Raw genomic sequence first — 23,626 nt, forward strand, 5'->3', positions numbered from 1 at the left:
TCTTGGGGCATAGTGGGTTATGCGATAGGCTGCTAACTGCAAGGTTAAGCAGTTCGAATCCACAAGCTGTTCCATTGGAGAAAAATTAGGCTGACTATTCCTGTAAAAGGAGCTTTGGTAGCGTAGTGGTTACAAATCAGGCTGCAAACCTCAAGGTCAGCAGTTAAAAACTATCAGCTGTTCTGCAGGAGAAAGAAGAGGCTTTCTGCTCCCGTAAAGATCTGCAGCCTCGGAAACCCTGTGCAGGGTCACTATGAGTCAGAACCGATTCCACGGTACTTAACAACAACATTGCTGTAAAAACTTACAGTCTCAGAAACCTTAAGGAGCAGTTCTGCCTGTCCTACAGGGTCTCTGTGAGTCGGAGTTGACTCAATGACAGTGGATTTGGTTTTTGGTTTGGATTTATAAACAGATTTAAGTTACAAGACAAGTTACTATACAACAGCATGTTAAAAAACATGTTTATTTTACACTATGTACAATCAAGAATATATTTAAAAGCATTATCAATTAAAATAAAATGAAGACCATAAATCACAATTTAGTCTGTTCTTAGTGTATATACTCACATTAAAATATAAAGAACATATACCAAAAAGAGCCAAAGTGTGCATTTCGCTAAAACTTGGTACATACATATTCCATTGGAAAATAGCAATGACTTTAACCAGAACTAAGTTCCTGTGATGTATAGTAACCATTATATTATTTGTATGAGGTAGTAACTAAATTATTTTGGCCATGTGTTAATAGTCTAAATCAAAAAAAATATGGAAATGATCATAAAATAAGGTCAACAGAAGTAAAAATTCCACTAGAAATTTGAACATTTCACTCTATGGAATGTTACAGTTCTTCAATGTGATTATGTGCACAGTTTAGAGTAAACTTTACTAATGCTAATTTATTCTTTGTGCATACTATTAATTCAGAGACAATAATTGCAGAGTTACATCATGGTACCGCTATTTCTGTGATTCAAAAAAATTTCAAAGGTATTGTTTTTAAGCACAGACAAGCAATCTTACAAGATTCTGCTTAAATATAAAAGGACCAGTTACTACCACAGGTGGTTAATTGGTTTGTTTCATATAGAAAACAATCCAAATACATTTTAAAAAGATGTTGCGGAGCCAAATGCATATTGACAACGTCACAGCTTACTTTTGTGACTTAATACATCACATAGCAATACTTTGTGCAAATATAAACACCAGTGTACTAGCATTAAAATTAAAAACAAGATTATAAAATGATTACAGCCTCCATTACAATTTTAAAAGTTACAAGATTTATATTCATATTACTAAATTACATGTAACAAAAATACAATAGTGTTAAATGTACTGTTTTCATTGCCAGCATTCCATTTTGTGATATAACCACACCCAAGAATATACCAAACACTTCCTAAAATATTAACTCCAATTGGCTTTTTTGTCAACATTTACATCTGTACAGATAAGACACTTACTTGTACATCTCATAAAAGTACAGTATCTACATAGTTCTTAGTGTGTCTTCAGCAATATGAAGTTTCACAGAAAAATATTGCCTCTATGTACAAAGATTACATAACAATGAATTAAGCACTTGTGTGGTTCAATATGCTAAATATATCCATACCACTTAAAACAAAAATTTCCCCATCTTTGTCTCATGCAACAATAAATTACAAAGTAACCGAAGGCAAGTTACTGCAGCTTTTGTACAGCTTCAAGCATCCATTAACGTTGTAGCAGTAGTGTTCTTTCTGTCTATAGTTAACTGTCAAAGCACAACATTTCTCAGTAACTGTTTTCATGACCCGCCAGGATGTATAAATTGCTATTTGCTGTGGGGTTATCAGTTGGCCTACTTTCCAAAACCACGACCCTAAAAGTAATAAACAAACAGAAACAGTTATTCCTGACAACTCATATTAACATCAGAACATTTCCATTGCTTCTCCATTATATGCCTTTATTAAGTGGTACTTTATGTGATTTGTGGGTAGAAATCATTCGCAAACCACTCCAATTAAAGGACGATGTGCAGCTCTGGGAGGTAATTTTGTTGCCCACCACACCTTCAACCTCTAAACCTGGTATTCTCGTAAGAGTGGGAGTGAGAGACCTAGATTAGGAAAACTGTGGGGGCTGCCTTCTTTATCAATTCTAGAAAGAGTATCAGAAAACAAATCACAATAAAACTTAAGTCCTATCTGGCACTCGGTATGTTATTTCCTGTCCTGTACGATCATACCTTTAGATAGTATTCTTGATGCAAAATTAGTCCTGACAGATCAATACATTCCTGTTACTTGGAAGATAAGGAACACACTGGCAAAGGTTTTCTACTTTCTGATTTGTAAATTTATACTCAGTGTGTAAAACACAATGTTGAACATATTAAGAAATTTCAATTCTATTAAAAAAGACACCAGTCAGATGTTAGATTTATAAAATAATTGTTTTATGTATTTAATAAACTCTTTCATACCTGTCAGATCCAAGCAGCCTGAAAATTCTTGTGCTATCTGAAATTTCTTGCGTTACCTGTTCAATTAAAATAAAAACTTAATTTCTGAAATTAGAGAAGCAAAATCATATATGGACATTTCATTGATAACTTTACAGGAAAAATAAATAATTCCTCTGCATGACTGTGAATTTGCTAACTCAGCACAGAAGTATAAGAATTTGTTAGTCTAGGAAAAGTGTGGCTAATTCTGAATTAATCATAAAATAAAGGGAAATAGAAAAACCATTTATTTTTAAATGGTAGACTTTAAAGGGAAAACTTAAAAAGCAAGGCATCCAGTTCATTTTTATTAGGAATCTCTAATCATTCATGCTACTTATGTTAATGCTAATACAAAGGCTACTGGCAGCAGTAAACCACTTAGATCTGGTCCTTTTATTAAAATTGTTGTAGGGTGAAGTGTTCAAAAGTCAGACACAACTTCAGTTTGAATCCCAATTCTCACACTTACTAGCTGTGACAATGGGCAAGGTATGTAATCTCTTAAAAATAGTTTTATTTCTGCAAAATGGAATAAAACATATCTATCTTGCAGTGTTCTTACTAACTATTAAGTAAGCACAATACCTAGTTATGAAAGTACTCAATAGCTGATAATTCTCTGTCCCATTTCCCCCCATTCGTCTTGAATAAAATATTTTCTAATGGCACACCCCTTCAGAAAGTCCTTAGTATGAACAGCTGCAAGTTAGGGAGATAAGAATAGGAAAGCAGGAAAAAGCTACCCATTTTTCATAACCTGAGAAGGCAAAACATTGTCCAAGTTTGGTAGGTTGTAAAAATTCTGAGTATGAAACTAACTTTATTTCATCAATGCGGACCCCTATAATTATTCTGGAAACATCAGTAATTCTTAACTTCTTTAACCAAGATCACCTGAAGGATCCAACACACAAATAAAAATAACACTGGCTTATGACTATAACTGGGTTTCTGGTGTGGCATTGAGGGTTGAATACGCTGGGCAATGTCGGTTTGAACTGCAAAGTCAGTGGTTCTAGCTCCACCAGCCACTTCTCGGAAATCCTAGACAGGGTTGCAATGACTCGGAACCAACACAACGGCACTTAATGACAACATGACTGTAATTTGAGTCCTGGTGTAGCATTGCGGTTTAAGGTGCTGGACTGCAAGGTCGATTTGAATGATGTGTCAGTGGTTCAAGCTCACCAGTCGCTCCTTGGAAACCCTATACAGGATCACTATGAGTTGGAACCAACTCAACAGCACATAACAACTTCAATTTTCAATGGAATTTGAGATTTGTTGACTAGAGGGACAGAATAACATTCTTGGAGAGATGGTTTTTGAAAATAGTCCCTCAGGTGAATTTTTGATAAACTTTCCTTTTTAAAAACAAAACAAAAAACCCCACTCTTTATATCCTCCCAATCCTGCTCAATCCCCTCAGGTGATTTTAAAACCTCTTTCTGAGACATGAACCCTCTTATATGAATCACTGCTATAAATATATTAGCAGAGACCTTTTTGAACACTTTCCACCAGTCAGGTACTATGCATGCATAGCATACTGCTTCATTTTATTTAATCTTAAACACTTTTGTGAAACAGTATTTAACTGCCCTCATTCCACAAATGTAAAAATATCAGCAAGGAAAAGTTCAGTGACATTCACAGAAGACACAGTTGGTAACTGCAAGAATAGAGACTTGAACGCAGGGGTTTCGATTCTGGAATCCCTGCCTGGTCATGATCACTAGCCTACACTGTTTACTTTGGTAGAAGAAATCTTCCCAGTTTAATGAGGGATAGTTTAGGACACAATGGAAATATTTTCTTGAATGAGGCCTGAAAAAGTTCTCCTTTCCCTCCTATGATCAAGTAAAAGCTACACTACAAGTCCTGGTACAGCACTGTAAGATAAGCACAGGACTGGCAAGGTTGGTTTGAACTGAAAGGTCGGTGGTTCAAATTCCCTAGAAACCCTATATGGGTTATGGATTCAATGACACTTAACAACAACATGGGAGACTGGAAGAAAGCATTAGTCTGGGTGTACTAGAAAAATGTGTTGTTGTTGTTGTTAGGTGCCATCGAGTCGGTACCGACTCATAGCGACCCTATGCACAACAGAACAAAACACAGCACGATCCTGGGCCAACCTTATTATTGTTGCCACGCTTGAGCCCATTGACGCTGTCACTTTGCCAATCCATCTTGCTGGGGGTCTTCCTCTTTTTCTCTGACCCTCCAACCTACCAAACATGATATCCTTCTCTAGTGACTGGTCCTTCCTGACAATATATCCAAACTATGAGAGATGAATTTTGGCCATGTTGGCCTCCAAGGAGCACTCTGGCTGCACTTCTTCCAACACAGATCTGTTGGTTCTTTTGGCAGCCCATGGTACTTTCAATATTCTCCTCCAACACCATAACTCAAAAGCATCAATTCTTCTAGGGTCTTCCTTATTCACTGTCCAGTTTTCACATGCATATGAGGTTACTGAAAATACCATGGCTTGTGTCAGGCGTACTTTAGTCCTCAAGCTGACATCTTTGTTCTTCAACACTTTAAAAAGGTCTTGTAAAAAAAATAAATAAAAAGGTCTTGTGCAGCAGATTTTCCTAATGCAATACGTTGTTTGATTTCTTGACTGCTGCTTCCATGAGTATTGATAGCTGATCCAAGAAGAATGAAGTCCTTGACAACTTCAATCTTTTCTACATTGACAAGAATGATGCTGACTGGTTCAGTGGTGAGGATATACTGTAGCTCTATAGAGTTAAATACTAGACCACAAGTTTAGTTTGAACCACAAGGAGCCGAATTGATAGCACATAACAACAACAATTTTCCTATGATGTTGTTGTTGTTGTTATGTGCCGTGGAGCTGACTCCGACTCATAGCGACCCTGTACAGGGTTTCCGAGGCTGTAAATCTTAATAGGAGCAGAAAGCCTCAACTTTGTCTTGCAGAACAGCTGGTCATTTTGAACTGCTGACCATGAGGTTAGCAGCCCGATTCATAACCACTTATTTGCATCTCCAGCATTTTCCAGCATAAATGTTGACTATGCCATGTGGCTTGTAGTTAAATTGTTCCTGTAAGGAAGGTTGAAAGGACTCATAAGATGCAGATAAAGGTTAATAAAATGGGAAGACAAGATGGTGTAAAAAGTCTTAAAAATGCCAAGGAAACTGATACAGGGGACAAAGGAGCTTCAAGAGAAATGCAGAGCCCTTTACTTCTATAGCCTGCATTCTGAAATACAAAATCCCCTTAAAAAAGAAAGCTAAACACAAATCATGGTGGCTGACTTAGAGTGGAGGAGCACTGGTTAACAAACTGAGTCGGGCTGCTAATCTCAAAGTCAGCAGTTTGAAACTACCAGCCGTTGTACGGGAGAAAGACGAGGCTTTCTGCTCCCATAAAGATTTACAGCCTCGATATGAGTCAGAATTGACCCCACAGTACACTACCAACTAAGAGGGGTTTGGGAAAATTCTTGTGAAACAACAGGTGATTATCTGGAAGAACAATATATGCAATGAAGTTGTTTGAGAAAATCATGGCTTTAAAAATATATGCTACTGATTTTAATCACTAGATTGAATGCAGGAAAGAATAAAGTTAGCAAATCAAGTATTACTTGCACCAATTAGTCATTTTCCAAAGTTAAAAAAGATTGCCTGAAATAGAATTTGCTAATATCGTATGACTAATTTAACAGATGTAATTTTTAAAGGATTACTTACCTCATTTGACCTAAAACTTCTACCTTGCATTCCATGTTTCCAGAAAGCTAGCACACTGTCTTGTAGGCAAACTAGTAAGCAAGAACAGCTCAATTACAGTTTATAGTACAAGAGTCCAACTGATAAGCATCCTTTTATCCCTCTTTCCAGCTTCAGTAGCAATCTTTCAACTGGTAACTAGAGTCAGAAATCATTTATATTGCATCTCTACTTTCTAGTTTTCTGTTATTAAAAACAATGATGCAAGAATCATTCTTGTACACATGTGCAAAACCTTCTATGAGGTAGATCTCTAGAAACACAATGATGAGGACATATGGTTTATTCAGCTCCGAAACATTTTAGTCCTGCTTTTTATATTTACATATTTAATGCACATTTTTTGTGTTGAATGAGTGAGGAAGCAATCTAATTTAGTTTCCACTAGTGACCAATGGTGTCAGCACCACTTGCTGGACAGTCCATTATTTCTCCACTGATACGATAAATTTCCATTCATGTTTGGGACTATTTTTGGACTTTCTTCTTGATGTTGTTAAGTGCCGCTGAGTCAGTCCTGACTCATAGTGACCCTGTATAGGGTTTCCAAAGAGCAGCCTGTGGGCTTGAACCACCAACATTGTAGTTAGCAGTCTAGTGCTTACCCTACAGTCATACCAGGTCTCCATCGTTTCTTGATACAACTGTTTAAACCACTAAAAGTTTATAGTTACTTTCAATATTGAGTAGGGAAGTGTTTTTCAAAATTAATTTTACAATTCTTGGCATTTGGCTCTTTTTGTATGAATTTTAAGATAAACATATCAAGGGCACAAGAAAATCTGAACATTTTTATCATCAATGCACTGAAATCTTTCTCACACTAAGGCTTCCTATCCATGAACATGGTGTAGTTTAAATCTTTCACTTGTTGAAATCTTTTACATCATCACCTTAAACATGTTTTTATTAGATTTATTCCTACATATTGCCATTGTGAATGGGATCTTTTTTTTTCTATTAGCGATTTCACAGATTATTACTGACAGATATGAAAGCTATTAATTTTTGTTACTCATATTTAGCACTCTGAATTCTATGAGTTGCAGTAGTTTATCTACAGAGTCTCATGTTTTCACCTTTTCTAAATCCTACTTCCCTTTACTAGTCTTAATAAGACAATGTTGAAATATAATGATAGCAAGCATCCTCATCTTGTTCTTCACTTTAATGGGAATTGCTTTCACCATTAAACATGGTGTTTAAAATAGGTTTTGCTAAGGTGGATGCATTTCCTTCCATTCCTAATTTACTAAGAAGTTTTTCCTGTTTAATCATGAATGCTTTTTTTTGGTAACTCTATTAAGATATTAACTACTTTTCCCTTTTAATCTTTAGTGAGGTATACTACATAAATATCCTTTGCTTTCCTGAGATAAAGTCTACTTCTTGGTAGTGTGGAATTTTATTTGCCGGTATTTTATTAGAATTTTCAAAATCTATTTTCACAAGCAAGATTGGATTATAATTTTTGTTTTATGGACCAATCTTGTTTGTTTGTAGTATCAACGGTAAACTGGTCTCAGAATTGATTTTCTCATCATTCCTTCTTTCTCTATAATCTTCACCAGTTTGTATAGGATTGGGATTACCAATCCTTGTATAGTACGTAAATGGAGTTGTGGTATAGCACTGGACTGTAAAGTCAGTTTGAACCACAAGGTCAGTAGTTCAAGTTCATCATTTACTCCTTGGAAACCCTATACAGGGTCACTATGAGATGGAACCAACTCGATGGCACTTAACAACAACACAGTACATAAAAGTCATCCATAAAACAATCCAGACCTTATCTTTATTTTCCTGATAAAAGACATCAGAAAAGTTATTTAAAGCTAAATACAATTCATCATTTTAATTTATATTTATAAATAAAAATATAAATTGTCATTAATTTTCCCTAGCACAATCCCATATACAATTATCTTCACCTTCCTTTTCCTGGACATAATTATTTTAAAATACTGATGATACCATTCAGAAACAACTTTGCTAGAAAAAGCTCTTGTCAAACAAAATGTAAGAAAAACAAGAAGTTAATAAGAAAGAAAATTCCATGTATTTAAAACTATGATCAGTAGATAAGGAGGAATCCTGGTGATGCTGTTAAGAGAAGTACTGGAATTCAAACCCACCAGCTGCTCCATGGAAGATGAGATGGTCCAAGATTTAAAGCCTTGGAAACCTTATACAGGGTCGCTATGAGTCAGCATTGACACTATGGCAGTAGGTTTTTAAGTGGGATCAGCAGATACATATTAGCAAAAATAAAATACAGCATGTTGCTGTTGTTAAGGGCCATCGAGTCGGTTCCAACCCATAGCAACCCTGTATAAGGTTTCCGAAGAGCAGCTAGTGAGCTTAAACTCCCGACCTTGCAGTTCAAATGGCTTTGCAGTCTGGTCCATTAACCCACACACAATGCCACACCAGGACTCCCCATTACAGCATACAAAGTATTAAATATTGTAAAGCATTTATAAGGAAACTCTATAGGAGTCTGGGAAAATGGAAAATCATAACTATGAGAAATGATATTTCTTTTGAAATGTCAGATCTGAAAGGAAGATATTTTTTATACTATAATTATGAAACTAAAGAATATGTAAAAGTGAAGTCTAATATTGATTTCATATTCATTATCTCCCATTTATTTAAAAACTGAGTCTTTAGTAGTATATTTTTTATAACATCAGGTAATTATCAGGTCAAGTGTTTTAATCAGTTCAATCAACCAAGAAATTACTTACCTATTGATTCAATCTGGAAATCAAAGGTGAGTTCTGAAGATAATTTTCTGCTAGATTTTAATCTTCCTTGGAGATTTACTATTTTTATACAACCTAGAGAAAAAAAGTCACTCAGAAACGAAGAGAAAAGTAATCTTATTAAAATAAGATGTTCATAAATAAAAACTTACAGTCCAAGCACACAAGAATCGTGTCCCTCTCCAGTTGGGTTACATGAGTAACACTTGTCTGTGGGGTATCTACAACACAAAAAATGTTCAATAAATGAAAAACCAGTACTCAAAGTATATAGGTATTAAAAAAAAAGGAATTCTGAGGCTACTGTACTCGAAATGGATATACATCTTTAACTACATATATGGGTTGGGTAAGAGCTTGTATAGTCAAAGTTGTTCAAACTTTGACACAAGTGTTAAACTATGTAAGTACTCAACATGGTCACTGTCACTGAAATTGGTGGTGGTTATATTCTTAATCATATTTGAATTGAGAGTCTAATCTTTAAAATATTAGTATGACTCTGATTTCGGATTTTAAGCTCAGAAGGCCTGGACCGGTCCTTTGTATGCTTAAGTAACTTTATTTTCCATGAAGTAGGATGTTTAAAAACTGACATTGTTGAGCTTATACGCCTTTATGCTTGGCCTTGTATTTCCTGGAGAGTGGGTCTGATCTAGAATCTATCTTCCTGTTTTTCACTTTTCGTAGTACTTAGGACACCCAAGGACTGCCATAGTTCAGATCTACAAATGTATTTTAGATCTAGTACTTCTGTAACTAGGGTTAGAATACAGAAAGGGCCTCTGTGCAAGTCAGGGCAACCAGGTCTGTAGTTTTTATACAACTGGTGAAACTGAAGAATCTGACCATGTCTATCCAGTCTACTTTGATTCAAGATGACAGGGTATCAATACTAGATAGAAACTCAGGAAAGTAAGTTTTTTAAAAATCAATTGTCTGTAACAAGTAGTTCCCAAACACTGGAATCCTTTGGTGATCGTGAAAAAAATGCTGCTGTCTGACTGCTACCCTTAAGATATTTTCATTTCTTTCTTTTTTTTGTGTGTGGGGGGGTGGGGGTGTGTGTGTGGGGGAAGCACGTGACCTGGAGCACTCAGATTTTTTAAAGTTTCCCAGGTGAGTCTATGGGATAGCAAAGTTTGTGAACCACTGGCTTATAATTTTATCTGATGTCCTAGCATACTTTTTTTAACCTCTCTGCATCTTCTCATCAATTCAAAAACATAGGACATATTAAATAAGGGGATGGGCTTCAAAAGGTTCATGGAAAAATTCTATTTTTCTACAAATTTCTTGAAGTCTCCTCATATTTGTCACATTTGATTCCTAGTAGAAGTGGTTCATTAGGGTAAAACACTGTCTTACTCACAGCTGTATAAAACCCTTCATACAATAAAATACAAATCAACCAGTAATCCCTTCCTGTTAGAGAGGAAGAGATTGCACAGCAGGAGTGTACCAGCTCTCTGAAAGGGGTGACAGGTAGACGAGATATAATGGAGTATGGGGGACCACAGAGAAGCCTCTTAATGTTGCAGTGGGCTGACCATGTTTTCCTTCAACAATGTGTCCATAATAGAAAGCCATCTCTTAACTTCAATGCATTATTTACCAGCACCTGGGCTTTAGTAACTATATTGTTTGTGATTTTTTTTTCCCATTCCCCTAAAAAACCTATGTCCCTTAATTTTTTGTCTGTGAACAATTTTCTATGCTTTCAATGAACTCATGCCTAATCAGTTCCCTAGTAGTCAAAGGGCCATTGAAGGACATTTAAAAATTGCCTTTTAAATAGCCATGTGTGTAGAAAACATTCTAAATTGCTGCCTTTAAAGAGTTAACATTACAAGTCTCTTACAGTAACTGTGTTCATAACAATCATGATACTTTAAATATAAAAGTTAAAAATGGCTTTTAAGGTCATGGTTATTAAGTATGAGAGTTCAACGCAATTTATTTAGCATGAAACTCAAGTTTCATATGAGAGTAGCTGTTTACTTACAAATTGTATTTTACATATCACATTATATATATATAAATAAAAGCTACTAGGGAGCACCTATGCATCAATTTCAAGTACAGACTGGAAAACAAATCACATTTAAAAATTCTGTAATTCTATTAACAATTTCTTTTTACTTATATTGCTATTTCCATTAGCCTGAGGTTCGTGTATCAATGTGGTTCTCAAAGTGTGGTCTCAGACCATCATTATCAGCATTAATTAGGAACAAAGAAAAATAAGAATACTCAGGTGCCCCTCTAGATGTACTGAATGAAACCTGAGGGATCTAGCCGTGTGTTTTCATGAGTTTCCAAGTTAAAGAATCAGCAGAGCATGAATCTGATGCATGCTCAAGGCTGGGAACCGTGTGTCTGTATTAGATACTGAGTGACCCCTTTTACCAACACTCCTACACTGACGAAATGTGATTAAAAAGGCAAAATCATCAGGGAGGCAGGACAACTGGAGTTATACATAATAATGAAAAGTTTCAGGTACGTACTATTTAAAATTACATTAAACACTTGAAAATTCTGAGTTAGAGAATCATTAAGTACCCAAGTTTTGAGGCTCAGAAAAGGAGTGAACCCCTCAATGAGATGGACTGACACAACAGCTATAACAATGGATTCAAACACAGTAACGACTGTTAGGGTGCTACAGGACCCGGAGGGTGTTGTTCTGTTTAGACAGGGTCAACATGAGCTGACAGCATCTAACAAAAAAATAGCATTTCATAAAGATTCATTGTTGTATTAATAAATAGCATTCAAAACAACTACATACGGTCATGGATGGCATAGTGCTTGCCAAAATCTGTGTCAATTTGGCAGTGTCATAATTGGAGGTGGTTCGGCAGTTATGTAAAGATGAAATTTGGCCATTATTTAGTGATGCAATCCCCCCAGGATGTGATCAGCCAGTCAGTTACCAGGAGATTAGGGTGGGCTGCAACCCCCTTACCCAGGTCACAGTCCTAATCTGATGTAAAGAACATGTTGCTGGGCTATGGCCTGTGTCATCTTTTATCTTACAAGTGATAAAAGGAGAGAGAGGTGCACAGAGAAGGAGGAACCTCAGTACTACAAGAAAAGAAGAGCCAGGAGAAGAATACATCCTTAGGACCTGAGGTCCCTGCAATGAGAAGCTCCTAGACACAAGTGAAAATTGATGCTAAGACCCATGGAGATCTCCAAGGAATGCTGGGGCCACAGATGTTGAAAGGACACAAGAATCTTTCCCCAGAATTGGCAGAGAGACACCCTGAATTTGGACTTGCAGCCTTCTAAACTGAAAGAATAACTTGCATTTTGTTAAAGCCATCCAATTTTGGCATTTCTGTTATAGCAGCACTAGATAAGTTAAAAAAAAAAACTTTGCAAAACTGAGCTCTAGTGAGTGTACTACCAAAACATTTTTTAAAAACATTTAGCATAATAACCACAAATCATCCGTCAGTGTGTCGTATTGTGGTGGCTTGCATGCTGATATGATTCTGGAAGTTAGGCCATCAGCATTTTAAATACCAGAAGGGTTACTAATGGTGGACAGGTTTCAGCTGAGCTTCCAAACTAAGACAGACGAGGAAAGAGGAGAGATGGACTACTTTCCAATATTTAGTCACTGAACACCTTATGAATAACTGTGGAACACTGTTAGACAGCACCAGAATACTGAATACTGAAACATGATGAAGAACGCTAGAATACTGTCAGATACAGTGCCAGAAGATGAGCCTTTCAGGATGGAAAACACTTGAAATACACTTTTGGAAGAGCAGTCTCCTCAAAGTTGAGCTGACAGTGATGACACAAATGGAGTAAAGCTTTCGGGACCTTGGATCGCCCAAAGAACAAACAATTCTGTGTTGGAAGAAGCACAGCCAGAATACTCCTTAGAAGTGAAGATGAGCAGACTTCGTTTCTCATACTTTGGACATAGTATCAGGAGGGACCAGCCCCTGGAGAAGGACACCAAGCTTGGTAAAATGGAGCACCAATGAAATGGATAGACACAGTAACAGCAGCAGCAATGGTCTCAGGAGCAGCAACAACTATGAGCTTGGTGTAGGACTGGGCACCGTGTTTCCTTCTGTTGTGTTTAAGGTCCCTATGTGTTGGTATTGACTCAACAGCACCTAACAACAAGAATAACAAGCATCATAACAAAGTCCACAAAGACATGGTCTACATTCTACTTTGGTGAGTAGCGACTGGGGATCTTAAAAACTCATGAGCTGCCATCGAAGATACAACTATTGGCTTCTCTGTGTACAGAGTTAAAAAGAGTGATGAAAACTGAAGACACATGGAATCAATTAGTCCAATGGACTAATGACAGTATTCATGACCCTGAGATCAGAAGAAGTAGATGGTGCCCAGCTACCACTGAAAGGGATCACACTGGGAGATCCAAGAAAGAGTGGGAGAAAATGTGAAACAAGCCTCAAAATTACATAAAAAACTGGGCTTACTGGTGAGGAAGAGACTGGAAGATCCTGAAACTATGGCCCTTGCTCACCTTTCAGAAGTTTGGACAAAAACTAGCCCTTGTGGCTCAATTTTCAGCCAAGTAGTTGATAGGTATTTAATGGAGTGAAAGCTATATTTACCTAAGGTCAAAATTCAGAAGGATTGGGAAGGAGGGTGAAATGGAAACAAGAATCACAGAGAGGAAGTGGAAAAACTCATGTTACATAGAGGGGATAGCAATCGCTGAAATGACAGGAAATGTATGATTTATTTGAATGTGAAAAATGAAGATTTGCTCTGTAAGTCTTCACTCATTTCATATTATTATTATTATTATTATTATTTTTAGCATATGCAGGCTATTATTGAAAACGTCACAATTTAGGCCACATGTGTCTCAAAAATCACAAAATGATCCAGGTATATCTCATATTACACAAACAGATGTATATGTGAAAAATTGTGTGTTAATATGAAGGAACTTTATATAAGGTGATCTTATTAATTCAATTAAAATCACAAACCTGATTCTGTAAACCACGAAGAGGTAGAATTTGGATTGACAGTCTCAAATCGAACCACCTGGTTGAAGTCTCGCCCTCTGCTGACACCAACACAGACTAATGGGTACTCCTGCTCAGGAACTACCAGCATTTCAAACATTCTAAGTGGACACGGTATAGGAAAATCTATGTGCTGGGAGAAGAAACAAAATTACATTACACAAAGCAAAGCAAAAAGCTACATAATTTATACTAAGAATCCTTAGTTTTATAAAAATATATAAAATAGCTTTCTACTGTAACAATACTTCTTGTCACAGAAACTCCAGGCATGCAGAAAAATCTAAATTATGAAGGATTTTAATACAGATTTTAGGTTTACCAATGTGAAATTTTCTCTTCAGGTTAAAATCACATAATTTTATGTTATGAGAGCTGGGAGAAGGAGCCCTGGTGGCACAATGATTAAGAATTCGGCTTTTAACCCAGAGGTCAGTGATTCAAATCCACCCACAGTTCTCCTCCCCTAAGTACTACAGCCTGAGAAATCCTATAGGGCAGTTCCACTCTCTCACACTGGGTCGCTTTAAGCCAGAATCAACTCAACGGCACCTGACAATATAGTTAACAGGACTGGAAGGGAACTTTAAAAATGAATTGTCCAATCCACTTTTTTTCAGAGTTGAAAACTGATGCCCAGGAGTTGGGTGGCTGGCTCAGGGTCCTCTTGCCCTTCGTGGCATGGTCTCCTGTCTCCCAATTAGATCTTCTTTAGTGAGACTTCTTTCTGCCTTTATATTTATCTGAGCAAACATGGATAAGAGAACTGAAAATCTAACTAGCCAGAGACACTGTTATTAGAAATATGAATAGTAAGTCACAATGAGGAAGAAATTTAGCTTTCTATTTCAAGTGATTTCATTCAGTAGGTCACAACTAGTTTTATGTTTAAACAGCTTTAGAAATCATTTTTATCTTATAAAGAGAATAAATAAATTTAAGTTTGGAAAAACACTACTAACTTCAATTAACAATTAGAAATAAAACCACAATGGAATACTGTAGATCCCCACTAGACAGGTTAAGAAGAAAAAAAATAACAGTGGTAGAAAGGAGTAAACCACATACCGATGTTGTTGTCTTTAAGTGCCACTGAGTCGGTTCTGACTCACAGCAGGTTTCTAAGGAGCAGCTGGTGGGTTTGAACCACTGACCTTGTGATTAGCAGTCCAGTGCTGATCCTACAGCTCCATACCAGGAGCCCATATACTGATATGAGAGTAAAAATAGGAACAACCACTGGTGTGGCACTGTGGGTTAATGTGGTGGACTGCAAGGTTGGTGGTTCACGCTCACCAGCTTCCTCAGAAACCCTGTACAGGGTCGCTATGGGTCAGAACAGATATGCCAGCACTAAACAACAGCAACTACATGATGTACAAGTATGCATTCTCTACCCACAAGGGCAGTTCTGAAGGTACATCTTACAAAACAGTACAAGAGACATATACCAGAATGTTTGCTGTCACATTGTTCAGAAAGACCGAAAACTGTAAACAAACCAAATTAATATCAATAGTGAGAATGAATAACTAACATTACGACATAATGACACAACGGAATATGTTGTTGTTAAGCACTGTCGAGTTGGTTCTGACTCACAGCAACCCTGTGGTTTCCAAGTAGTAACTCGTGAGGTATAATCTATAGCTACATCCCCAAACTACACAAAATATTGCAAAGAGAAGCCAGACACACATGAATGTTGCTGTTGTCTGATTCTGACTTATAGCGACCCTATGCATAATAGAACGAAACGCTGCCGGATCTGGTGCCATCCTCATGAGCACATATTGTTAATTCCACACCTAGAATTTAAAAGTCAGGTGAAATTAATTCTAATGGTTAGAGACTACAGTGCAGTGAATTACTTCATATAGCTCTTCTACCCATAGTCTTTGTAATGCCCACAAAACACTCCTCCTTCTACCCCACCATGGGTCAGAGTAAGAGAAAGTGGGAGAAGATGCTGCTAGGATGATATGGTTCAGTTGTGAATGACTGTTAACAGGGCTAATTGTGATTGTAAAATCTGGAACTCTAACAAATCTAACATGAGCCATCTCAGAAGCAGGAAGGGGGATCTCATTACCATCAAGAGTGAAAAGCCAGGAGTAGAGTGCGTCCACTGGACCCTGAGATCCCTGTGCACACAGAGCTGTAACACCAGAGCAGTAGCAGTGGAGCCACAGCAGCACCAAGAGCTAGAACACAGTGGGCTTTCTGGCTCATTGAGCAAGTAAAGCTTTGGGCAGGAAGCTTGTTTGTGGAGTGAGATGCCTCCAGGCATATAATGGAGGAACTGGAGCTGAGCGTCTTGGGGGGCGAGAGAGGTTTATAGTGAAGTGGAGTGCCCCTAGCACCAGTGCTGAAATTTTTTTTAACATTTCCTGAGCAGGGCAGAGGCTAAAGGTCCTGCCTGTAAGCATGGCAGAAAGACGCTGCCATGACCAAAGAACTGTGTTCTGAACATTTCTGGTCCTGAATTATATAACCCATTAATTTCCCTAATACCCCCCATAACTGTAAGTATGGTGTCTGAGGTCTGTGTGGCCAATGTACTGTATTATCTAACCTAGATGAGAAGCAGAGAGTGCCGTGGGAGGGGCAGCTGGTGTTACAGAACATTTGAAAATGAAGGCATGTCTGACTTCAACTGTATAGAAACTGGCCACAGGCTTATGATGCTTAGTTTGATTCTCCTCCCCACCTGGTGAAGCAAGAGCAGGTCAGATGACATGACCCCCGTGTCCCAGTTCCACAGCCATGCATGCTTATATAGTAACACTAGAAAGAAAACTAGTAAGTTTCTTTAGCCTTAAAAGTCAAGATACTAATTTCCTTTGTAGGAAAGAGAGGGTGGTGTCTGGAAGGAGTGCGATGGGGAGTTCTCAGGTACCAGAATATTCTTAACAAAATAACTGGGTGGTGGTGGTGGTGTTTTTTAATATATATATATATATATATAAAAGATGGCAATTTTGCTATATCTCTTTATCAGTGGATATTAACCATTAAAACCAATTTACTTTAGTAGTTTAGGTTGACTACTTTTCAAGCTTTTGTTTGATAACTGTATTTCTTTACACAGAAGTCCCCTTGGTATTTTCAATACTTTTCTTACTACAACTCCCAAAGGAACTCAATTTATTTTAAAAAAAAGTTAGCACTGGACTGTGAACCACAAAGTCCACGGTTCTAGCCAGCCAGTCGCTCTGCAGAAGAAAGAGGCTTCCTGTTTCTGCGAAGATTTAAATCTCCTTGGAAACCCTATACAGGGTCATTACGAGTTGTAACCCATTCCAGGGTACTTAACAACAACAGAGCTACACTGGCTAAAATAAGTCAAAACAAGTGAGAAGTGCCAAGTTAAATAATCTCCACTGCACTTATTTTTCAGGATTTGTAATGGTCTTTTTACTCTTCTGATACAAAATTCTTGTTGAGATTTGACAACTGTTGACACCCAAAACTATAAACTCTTCCAAGAAAAACTAACATCAAAGAATAAGCCACGATTATACATTTGTTCAAGTATTTTTATATTTTTAAAGAAAATTTCATTTAATAAACATTGGTATTACACTTACTAAATTTTACATTTTATATGTCCTATCAAATAAAAGAAATAAGAAACCCAACTCATAGCCATTGAGTCAATTCCAACTCCTAGCGACCTTAAAGGGTAGAGTAGAACTGCCCCGTAGGGTTTCTAAAGCTTTGGAGTGGATGGCATGTCCAAACTACTGCCCTATACATAATTATAGTTCTTCTCTAAAAATATCTATCTATCAATGGTTGTTGTTGTTCGAGTGACATCAAGACGGTTCGACTCACCTTGACCCTGTTATAAGGTTTGCTACGAGTGCCTGGTGAGTTTGAACTACTGACCTTGCAGTTCAAACTGAACTTATGGTTGGTGCGTATCCTACAGCACCAAATCAGGACTTCTATTTAATAATATGAGGGGGAGTATCTTCTTTTTGTGTTTACATATAATATACCAAGATTATCAGAATATTTAAGCCACTGAAATGAGACTTTGGAAGTTCTACTAAAGGTAATACAGAAATGGCTGCAAGCATACATTGACAGAGAACTTTCAGAGGTTCAAGCTGGATTCAGAAGAGGCTGTGGAATGAGGGATATCATTGCTGATGTCTGGTGGATCTTGGCTGAAAGCAGAGACTATCAGAAAGATGCTTACCTGTGCTTTATTGACTATGCAAAGGCTTTCAATTATGTGGATCATGACAAGCTACGGACAACATTGCAAAGTATGAGTATTCCAGAACACTTAATTGTGCTCCTGAGGAATCTGTACCTGGACTAAGAGGCAGCTGCTCGAACAGAACATGAGAACACTGAATAGTTTAAAATTAACACAGATGTGCGACAGACAGGGTTGTATTCTTTCACCATACTTATTCAATCTGTATGCTGAGCAAATCAACCGAGAAGCTGGGTTCTATGAAGAAAAACATGGCATCAGGATTGCAGGAAGACTCATTAACAATTTGCGATATGCAGATGATACAACCTTGCTTGCTGAAAGTGAACAGAACTTAAAATATTTACTGATGAAGACCAAAGAGTACAGCCTTCGGTTTAGAGTACATCTCAATGTAAAGGGAATAAAAGTCCTCACCACTGGACCAATACACACATTCTTATCAACAGAGAAAAGATTGAAGTTGTCAAGGACTTCATTCTTGTTGAATCAACTATCAACACTCAAGGAAGAAGCAATCAAGAAATCAAACAACATATTGCATTAGGCAAATCTGCTGCACAAGACCTTTTTAAAGTGTTGAAGAGCAAAGATGTCAGCTTGATGACTAAGGTACGCCTGAACCAAGCCATGGTATTTTCAATAACCTAATATGCATGCAAAAGCTGGAGAGTGAATAAGGAAGACCGTAGAAGAATTGATGCCTTTGAGTTATGGTGCTGGAGAAGAATATTGAAAGTGCCATGGGCTGCCAAAAGAAACAATAGCTGTTTTGGAAAAAGTGCAGCCAGATTGCTCCTTGGAGGCCAAGATGGCCAGACTTCGTCTCTCCTACTTTGGACATATTGTCAAAAGGGACCAGTCGCTGGAGAAGGATATCATGTTTGGTAAGGTGGAGGGTCACGTCACAGAAAACGAGGAAGACCCCCAACGAGATGGACTGGCCAAGTGGCAGCATCGATGGACTCAAGCATGGCAACAATAGTGAGGGTGGCCCAGGATCGGGCAGTGTTTCGTTGTGCTGTGCATAAGGTCGCTATGAATCAGTACCAACCCGATGGCATCTATCAGCAACAATGGGATTTCGAACCACTCATCTGTCAGTTTGTCATACTGTGGTGTCTTGCATGTTGCCGTGATGATGTAAACTATGCCACTAGTATTTGAAATAGCAGCAGGGTCACCAGTGCTGGACAGGTTTCAGCAAAGCTTCTAGACTAACACCCACTAGGAAGGAGAGGTGGATTACTTCTGAATGTTTGGCCACCGAAAACCTCATGAATAGCAGTGAACATTGTCCCACACAGTGCCAGAAGATAAGCTAAAGAACGACTGGGAAAGAGCTACTTCCTCAGAGTAGAGTTGTACACAATGATGTGAATGGAGTAAAGCTTTCAGGACCTTCATTTGATGATAGGGCAAAACTAAAAATGAGGAGAAACAACTGTAAACATCCATTAATAATTAGAAATATGAATCTAGGAAAACTGGAGTTGTAAAAAATGAAATGGAACATACAAACATCGATATCCTAGGCATTAGTGAGTTGAAGTGGACTGGTATTAAGTCATTTTGAATTGGACAATCATATAAGCTACTATGCTGGGAGGGACAAATTGTAGAATAATGGCGTCAGGTTCATTGTCAAAAAGAACATTTCCAGATCTACCATGAAATAAATGGTGTCTGTGATAGGATAATATCCATACAGTTACAAGACCAGTTAATGACTACTACTCAAATTTACACCAAAACCAGTGGTGAAGAAATTGAAGAATTCTACAAACGTCTTCGGTCTGAAATTGATCACACATGCAATCAAGATGTATTGATAATTACTGGTGACTGGAAAGCAATAAAGAGGAAGGATCAGTAGTGGAAAAATATGGCCTTGGTGATAGAAATGAAGCTGGACACCACGATAGAATTCTGCAAGACCAATAACTTGTTTATTGCAAATACCTTCTTTAAACAACATAAAAAGCAAATGCAAGCTGGAATACACAGGAATCAAAATGACTACAAGTATAGGAAGAGACGGTGGAAAAGCTCAACACTGTCAGCTGAAAACAAAGCCAGGGACAGACTGTAGAACTGACCATCACATGAACTGCTTACATGCAAGTTCAGGCTGAAGATACAGAATATTGAAACAAGTCCATGAGAGTCAAAATCTGACCTTGAATACATCCTGCCTGAATTTAGAGGCCATCTCAAGGACAGACTTGATGCTTTAGACACTAATTACTGAAGACCAGAGAGTTGTTGGGATGACATAAAGAACATCATACATGAAGAAAGCAAAAGGTCATTAAAAAACATGAAAGACCAAAATGGATATCAGAAGAGACTCTGAAATGTGGTCTTGAGCACAAAGAAGCTAAAGCGAATGAAGAAATAAGGAGGCAAAAGAGCTGAATAGAAAATTTCAAAGGGCAGTTCCAGAAGACAAATTATATGAAATATGCAAAGGCTAGGAGTAAGCAAACAGAAAGGGAAGTACATGTTCAGCATTTCTCAAGGTGAAAGAACTGAGGAAAAAAATCCAGGGTTTGACTTGCAATATTGCAGTATTGAAGGAATCTATAGTAACAATACTGAATGATGCAGAAAGCTTAAAAACAAAAACAAAAACAAAAAAAACAACAGAAGGGAGTCACTCCAGGAACTGACGGAATACAAATTAAAATCTTTCAACAAATTGATGCAGCAATGGAGGCATTCACTCATTTATGTCAAGAAATTTGGATGACCTGGCCAACTGATTGGAAGAGATCCATATGTGTGCCCATTCCAAAGAAAGATGACCCAATGGAATATAGAAATCATGGAAAAATCTCAATTGAGTAAAATTCTGCTGAAGATTATTAAAAATTAATTGCAACAGTACACTGCCAGAACTGCCAGAAATTCAAGCAGGATTCAGAAGAGAATGTGGAACTAAGTTTGTCATTGCTGGTATCAGATGGATCTTGGTGAAAAGCCAAGAATACCAGATAGATGTTTACTTGTGGTTTACTATCCAAAGACTTTCAACTGTGTGGATCATGACACACTATGGATAACATTGTGAAGAATGAGTATTCTTTATTGTGCTCAAGAGAAACCTGTACATAGACCAAAAGGCAGTCATTTGAATAGAACAAAGGGATACTGAATGGATTAAAATCAGGAAATGTATTTATTCAATCTGTATGCTGAGCAAATAATCTGGAAAGCTAGATTATATGAGGAAGAATGTGGCATCAAGATTGGAGGTAGACTCATTGACAACCTGTAATATGCAGATACAACCTTGCTTGCTGAAAACAAAGAGGACTTAAAAATTCTTACTGATAATGATTAAAGACTACAGCCTTCAACATGGATTGTACCTCAATGTAAAGAAAACAAAAATCCTCACCACTGGACCAGTAAATACATCATGATAAATGGAGAAAAGACTGAAGTTGTCTAAGATTTCATTTTGCTTTGATCCACAATCAAAACTTATGGAAGCCGCTGTCAAGAAATCAAATGATATGTCGCATTAGGCTAATCTGCCACACAAGACCTCTTTAAACTGTTCAATTGCAAAGATGTCTGTTTGAGGACTAAGGTGTGTCTGACTTAAGCCATTGTATTTTCAATTGTATCATTTGCATGTGGACATTGGACAAAGAATAAGAAAGACTGTAGAAGAATTGATGCATTTGAATTTTGGTATTGGAGTAGAATTTTTAAAAGTACTATGTACTTTGTGAAGAACAAACAAATCTGTATTGGAAAAAAATACAGTCAGAATGCTTTTAGAAGCCAGGATATTGATACTTTGTCATTCTTTGGACAGGGTATCAGGAGGGATCAGTCCTGCAGAAGGACATCATGCATGATAAAATGTGGAGGGTCAGAGAAAAAGAAGAAGAGCCCCAAGCAGATGGAAGGACACAGCGGCAGAGGCAATGGGCTCAAATGTAAAAACAATTGTGAGGCTGGCACAGGACCTGACAGTGTTTCGCCCCGCCCTGTTGCTCATAAGGTTACTATAAGTTGAAACCAACTTGATGGTACCTGAAAATAACACTAACAACGGGGTTTCCTTTTTTGAATTCTCCCTGAGATAAATCCTCATTGCTTGTCTGAGTAATCCTCCTAGAATTTTCAAATCTGATTTACCATTAGCGGAGGTTGTCATGATGCTCACTCACTTTCGTATAACTGTCAATTTTAGCACATTAAACACTAACATATTTAAATTAAATAGTCTTTTACATGCCACATTCAATTTTTCATAGAATAATTTCCTGCTTAAATGGCTCTGGCTGACAGTCATTGTCCCTGGGAGAAGAGGCTAGACAATCGCTGAGAGGACAATCACTGAGCCCCTGTCAACATGCCAACTGCCCCTGAGCAATCAGTCCTACTAAATTGTGGTTAGTAGTCCAGTGCTTATCCTACAGAGCCACACTAGGACCCCACATGTATATAAACATATAACTAGTGTTACATAGGAAGGAGCTCTGGTAGCTTAGTGGTTACGAGTCAGGCTGCCAACCTCAAGCTCAGCAGTTAGAAACCACCAGCGGTTCCATGGGAGAAAGATGACGTGTTCTGTTCCCGTAAAGACCTGCAGCCTCGGAAACCCTGTGCTGGGTCACTATGAGTCGGAACCGACTCTACGGTACTTTACAATTCAACAAAAAAAAATGTTACATAGGATCCTAGTGTGGTACTGTAGGACAAGCACTGGACTACTAACTACAAGGTCGGCAGTTCAAACGCAACAACAGCCTCTCAGAAACCCTATGCAGCATTGCCATGAATTGGAAATGACTCAAGGCAATGAACAACAAAATGGAACGTAACTAGAAATAAACAATTTTCACTCAATACACAATGTTCTTAGTAGTTACTGGCTACCATAACTATGTTTTAAAGTGCTAGAAGACACAGCGTGGTCCCCAGGACTGGAACGTGAAGCGCCAGGTATTCCGTGGTTCCCACGTCCTTTCTTCCCCATGGCTGCTGGAGTGCCCCCATCCCGTGCCTAGGTACTTCTTCATTCCCCAAGCCTCATTTGTAGACACCTTTCCATTACCTGGAAGGAGCTCTGGTAGCGTAGTGGTTACAAATTGGGCTGCGAACCTTAAGGTCAGCAATTTGAAACTACCAGCTGTTCCGCAGGAGAAAGATGAGGCTTTCTGTTCCCGTAAAGATTTTTTTTTTTTAATTAAATGTTTTTATTTTGGATTGAGTGAAAGTTTACAGGGCACATCATCAGCTTCACATTCAACCATTCATATAGCTTGTTTCATTACATT

At 37.8% G+C, this 23,626-nt stretch overlaps 1 protein-coding gene across 2 annotated transcripts in view; it reads right to left on the reverse strand.

The window, feature by feature from the left end:
- Window positions 1–451: 451 nt before the first annotated feature.
- Window positions 452–23,626, reverse strand: part of MAP4K3 (mitogen-activated protein kinase kinase kinase kinase 3) — a 295,533-nt gene continuing 272,358 nt past the window's right edge. For both annotated transcript variants that reach the window (XM_006839381.1, XM_006839380.1), the window contains 6 exons: window positions 14,057–14,228; window positions 9,206–9,274; window positions 9,036–9,128; window positions 6,247–6,317; window positions 2,485–2,540; window positions 452–1,878 (listed from right to left, as the gene is read on the reverse strand). In XM_006839381.1, coding sequence (XP_006839444.1) covers window positions 1,791–1,878; window positions 2,485–2,540; window positions 6,247–6,317; window positions 9,036–9,128; window positions 9,206–9,274; window positions 14,057–14,228 — 549 coding nt within the window. In that variant the 3' untranslated portion in view covers window positions 452–1,790. The remainder of the gene's footprint in view (window positions 1,879–2,484; window positions 2,541–6,246; window positions 6,318–9,035; window positions 9,129–9,205; window positions 9,275–14,056; window positions 14,229–23,626) is intronic.

Source organism: Chrysochloris asiatica, unplaced genomic scaffold, assembly GCF_000296735.1.
Source record: "Chrysochloris asiatica unplaced genomic scaffold, ChrAsi1.0 scaffold00024, whole genome shotgun sequence".
In the NCBI taxonomy this organism is placed as follows: domain Eukaryota; kingdom Metazoa; phylum Chordata; class Mammalia; order Afrosoricida; family Chrysochloridae; genus Chrysochloris; species Chrysochloris asiatica.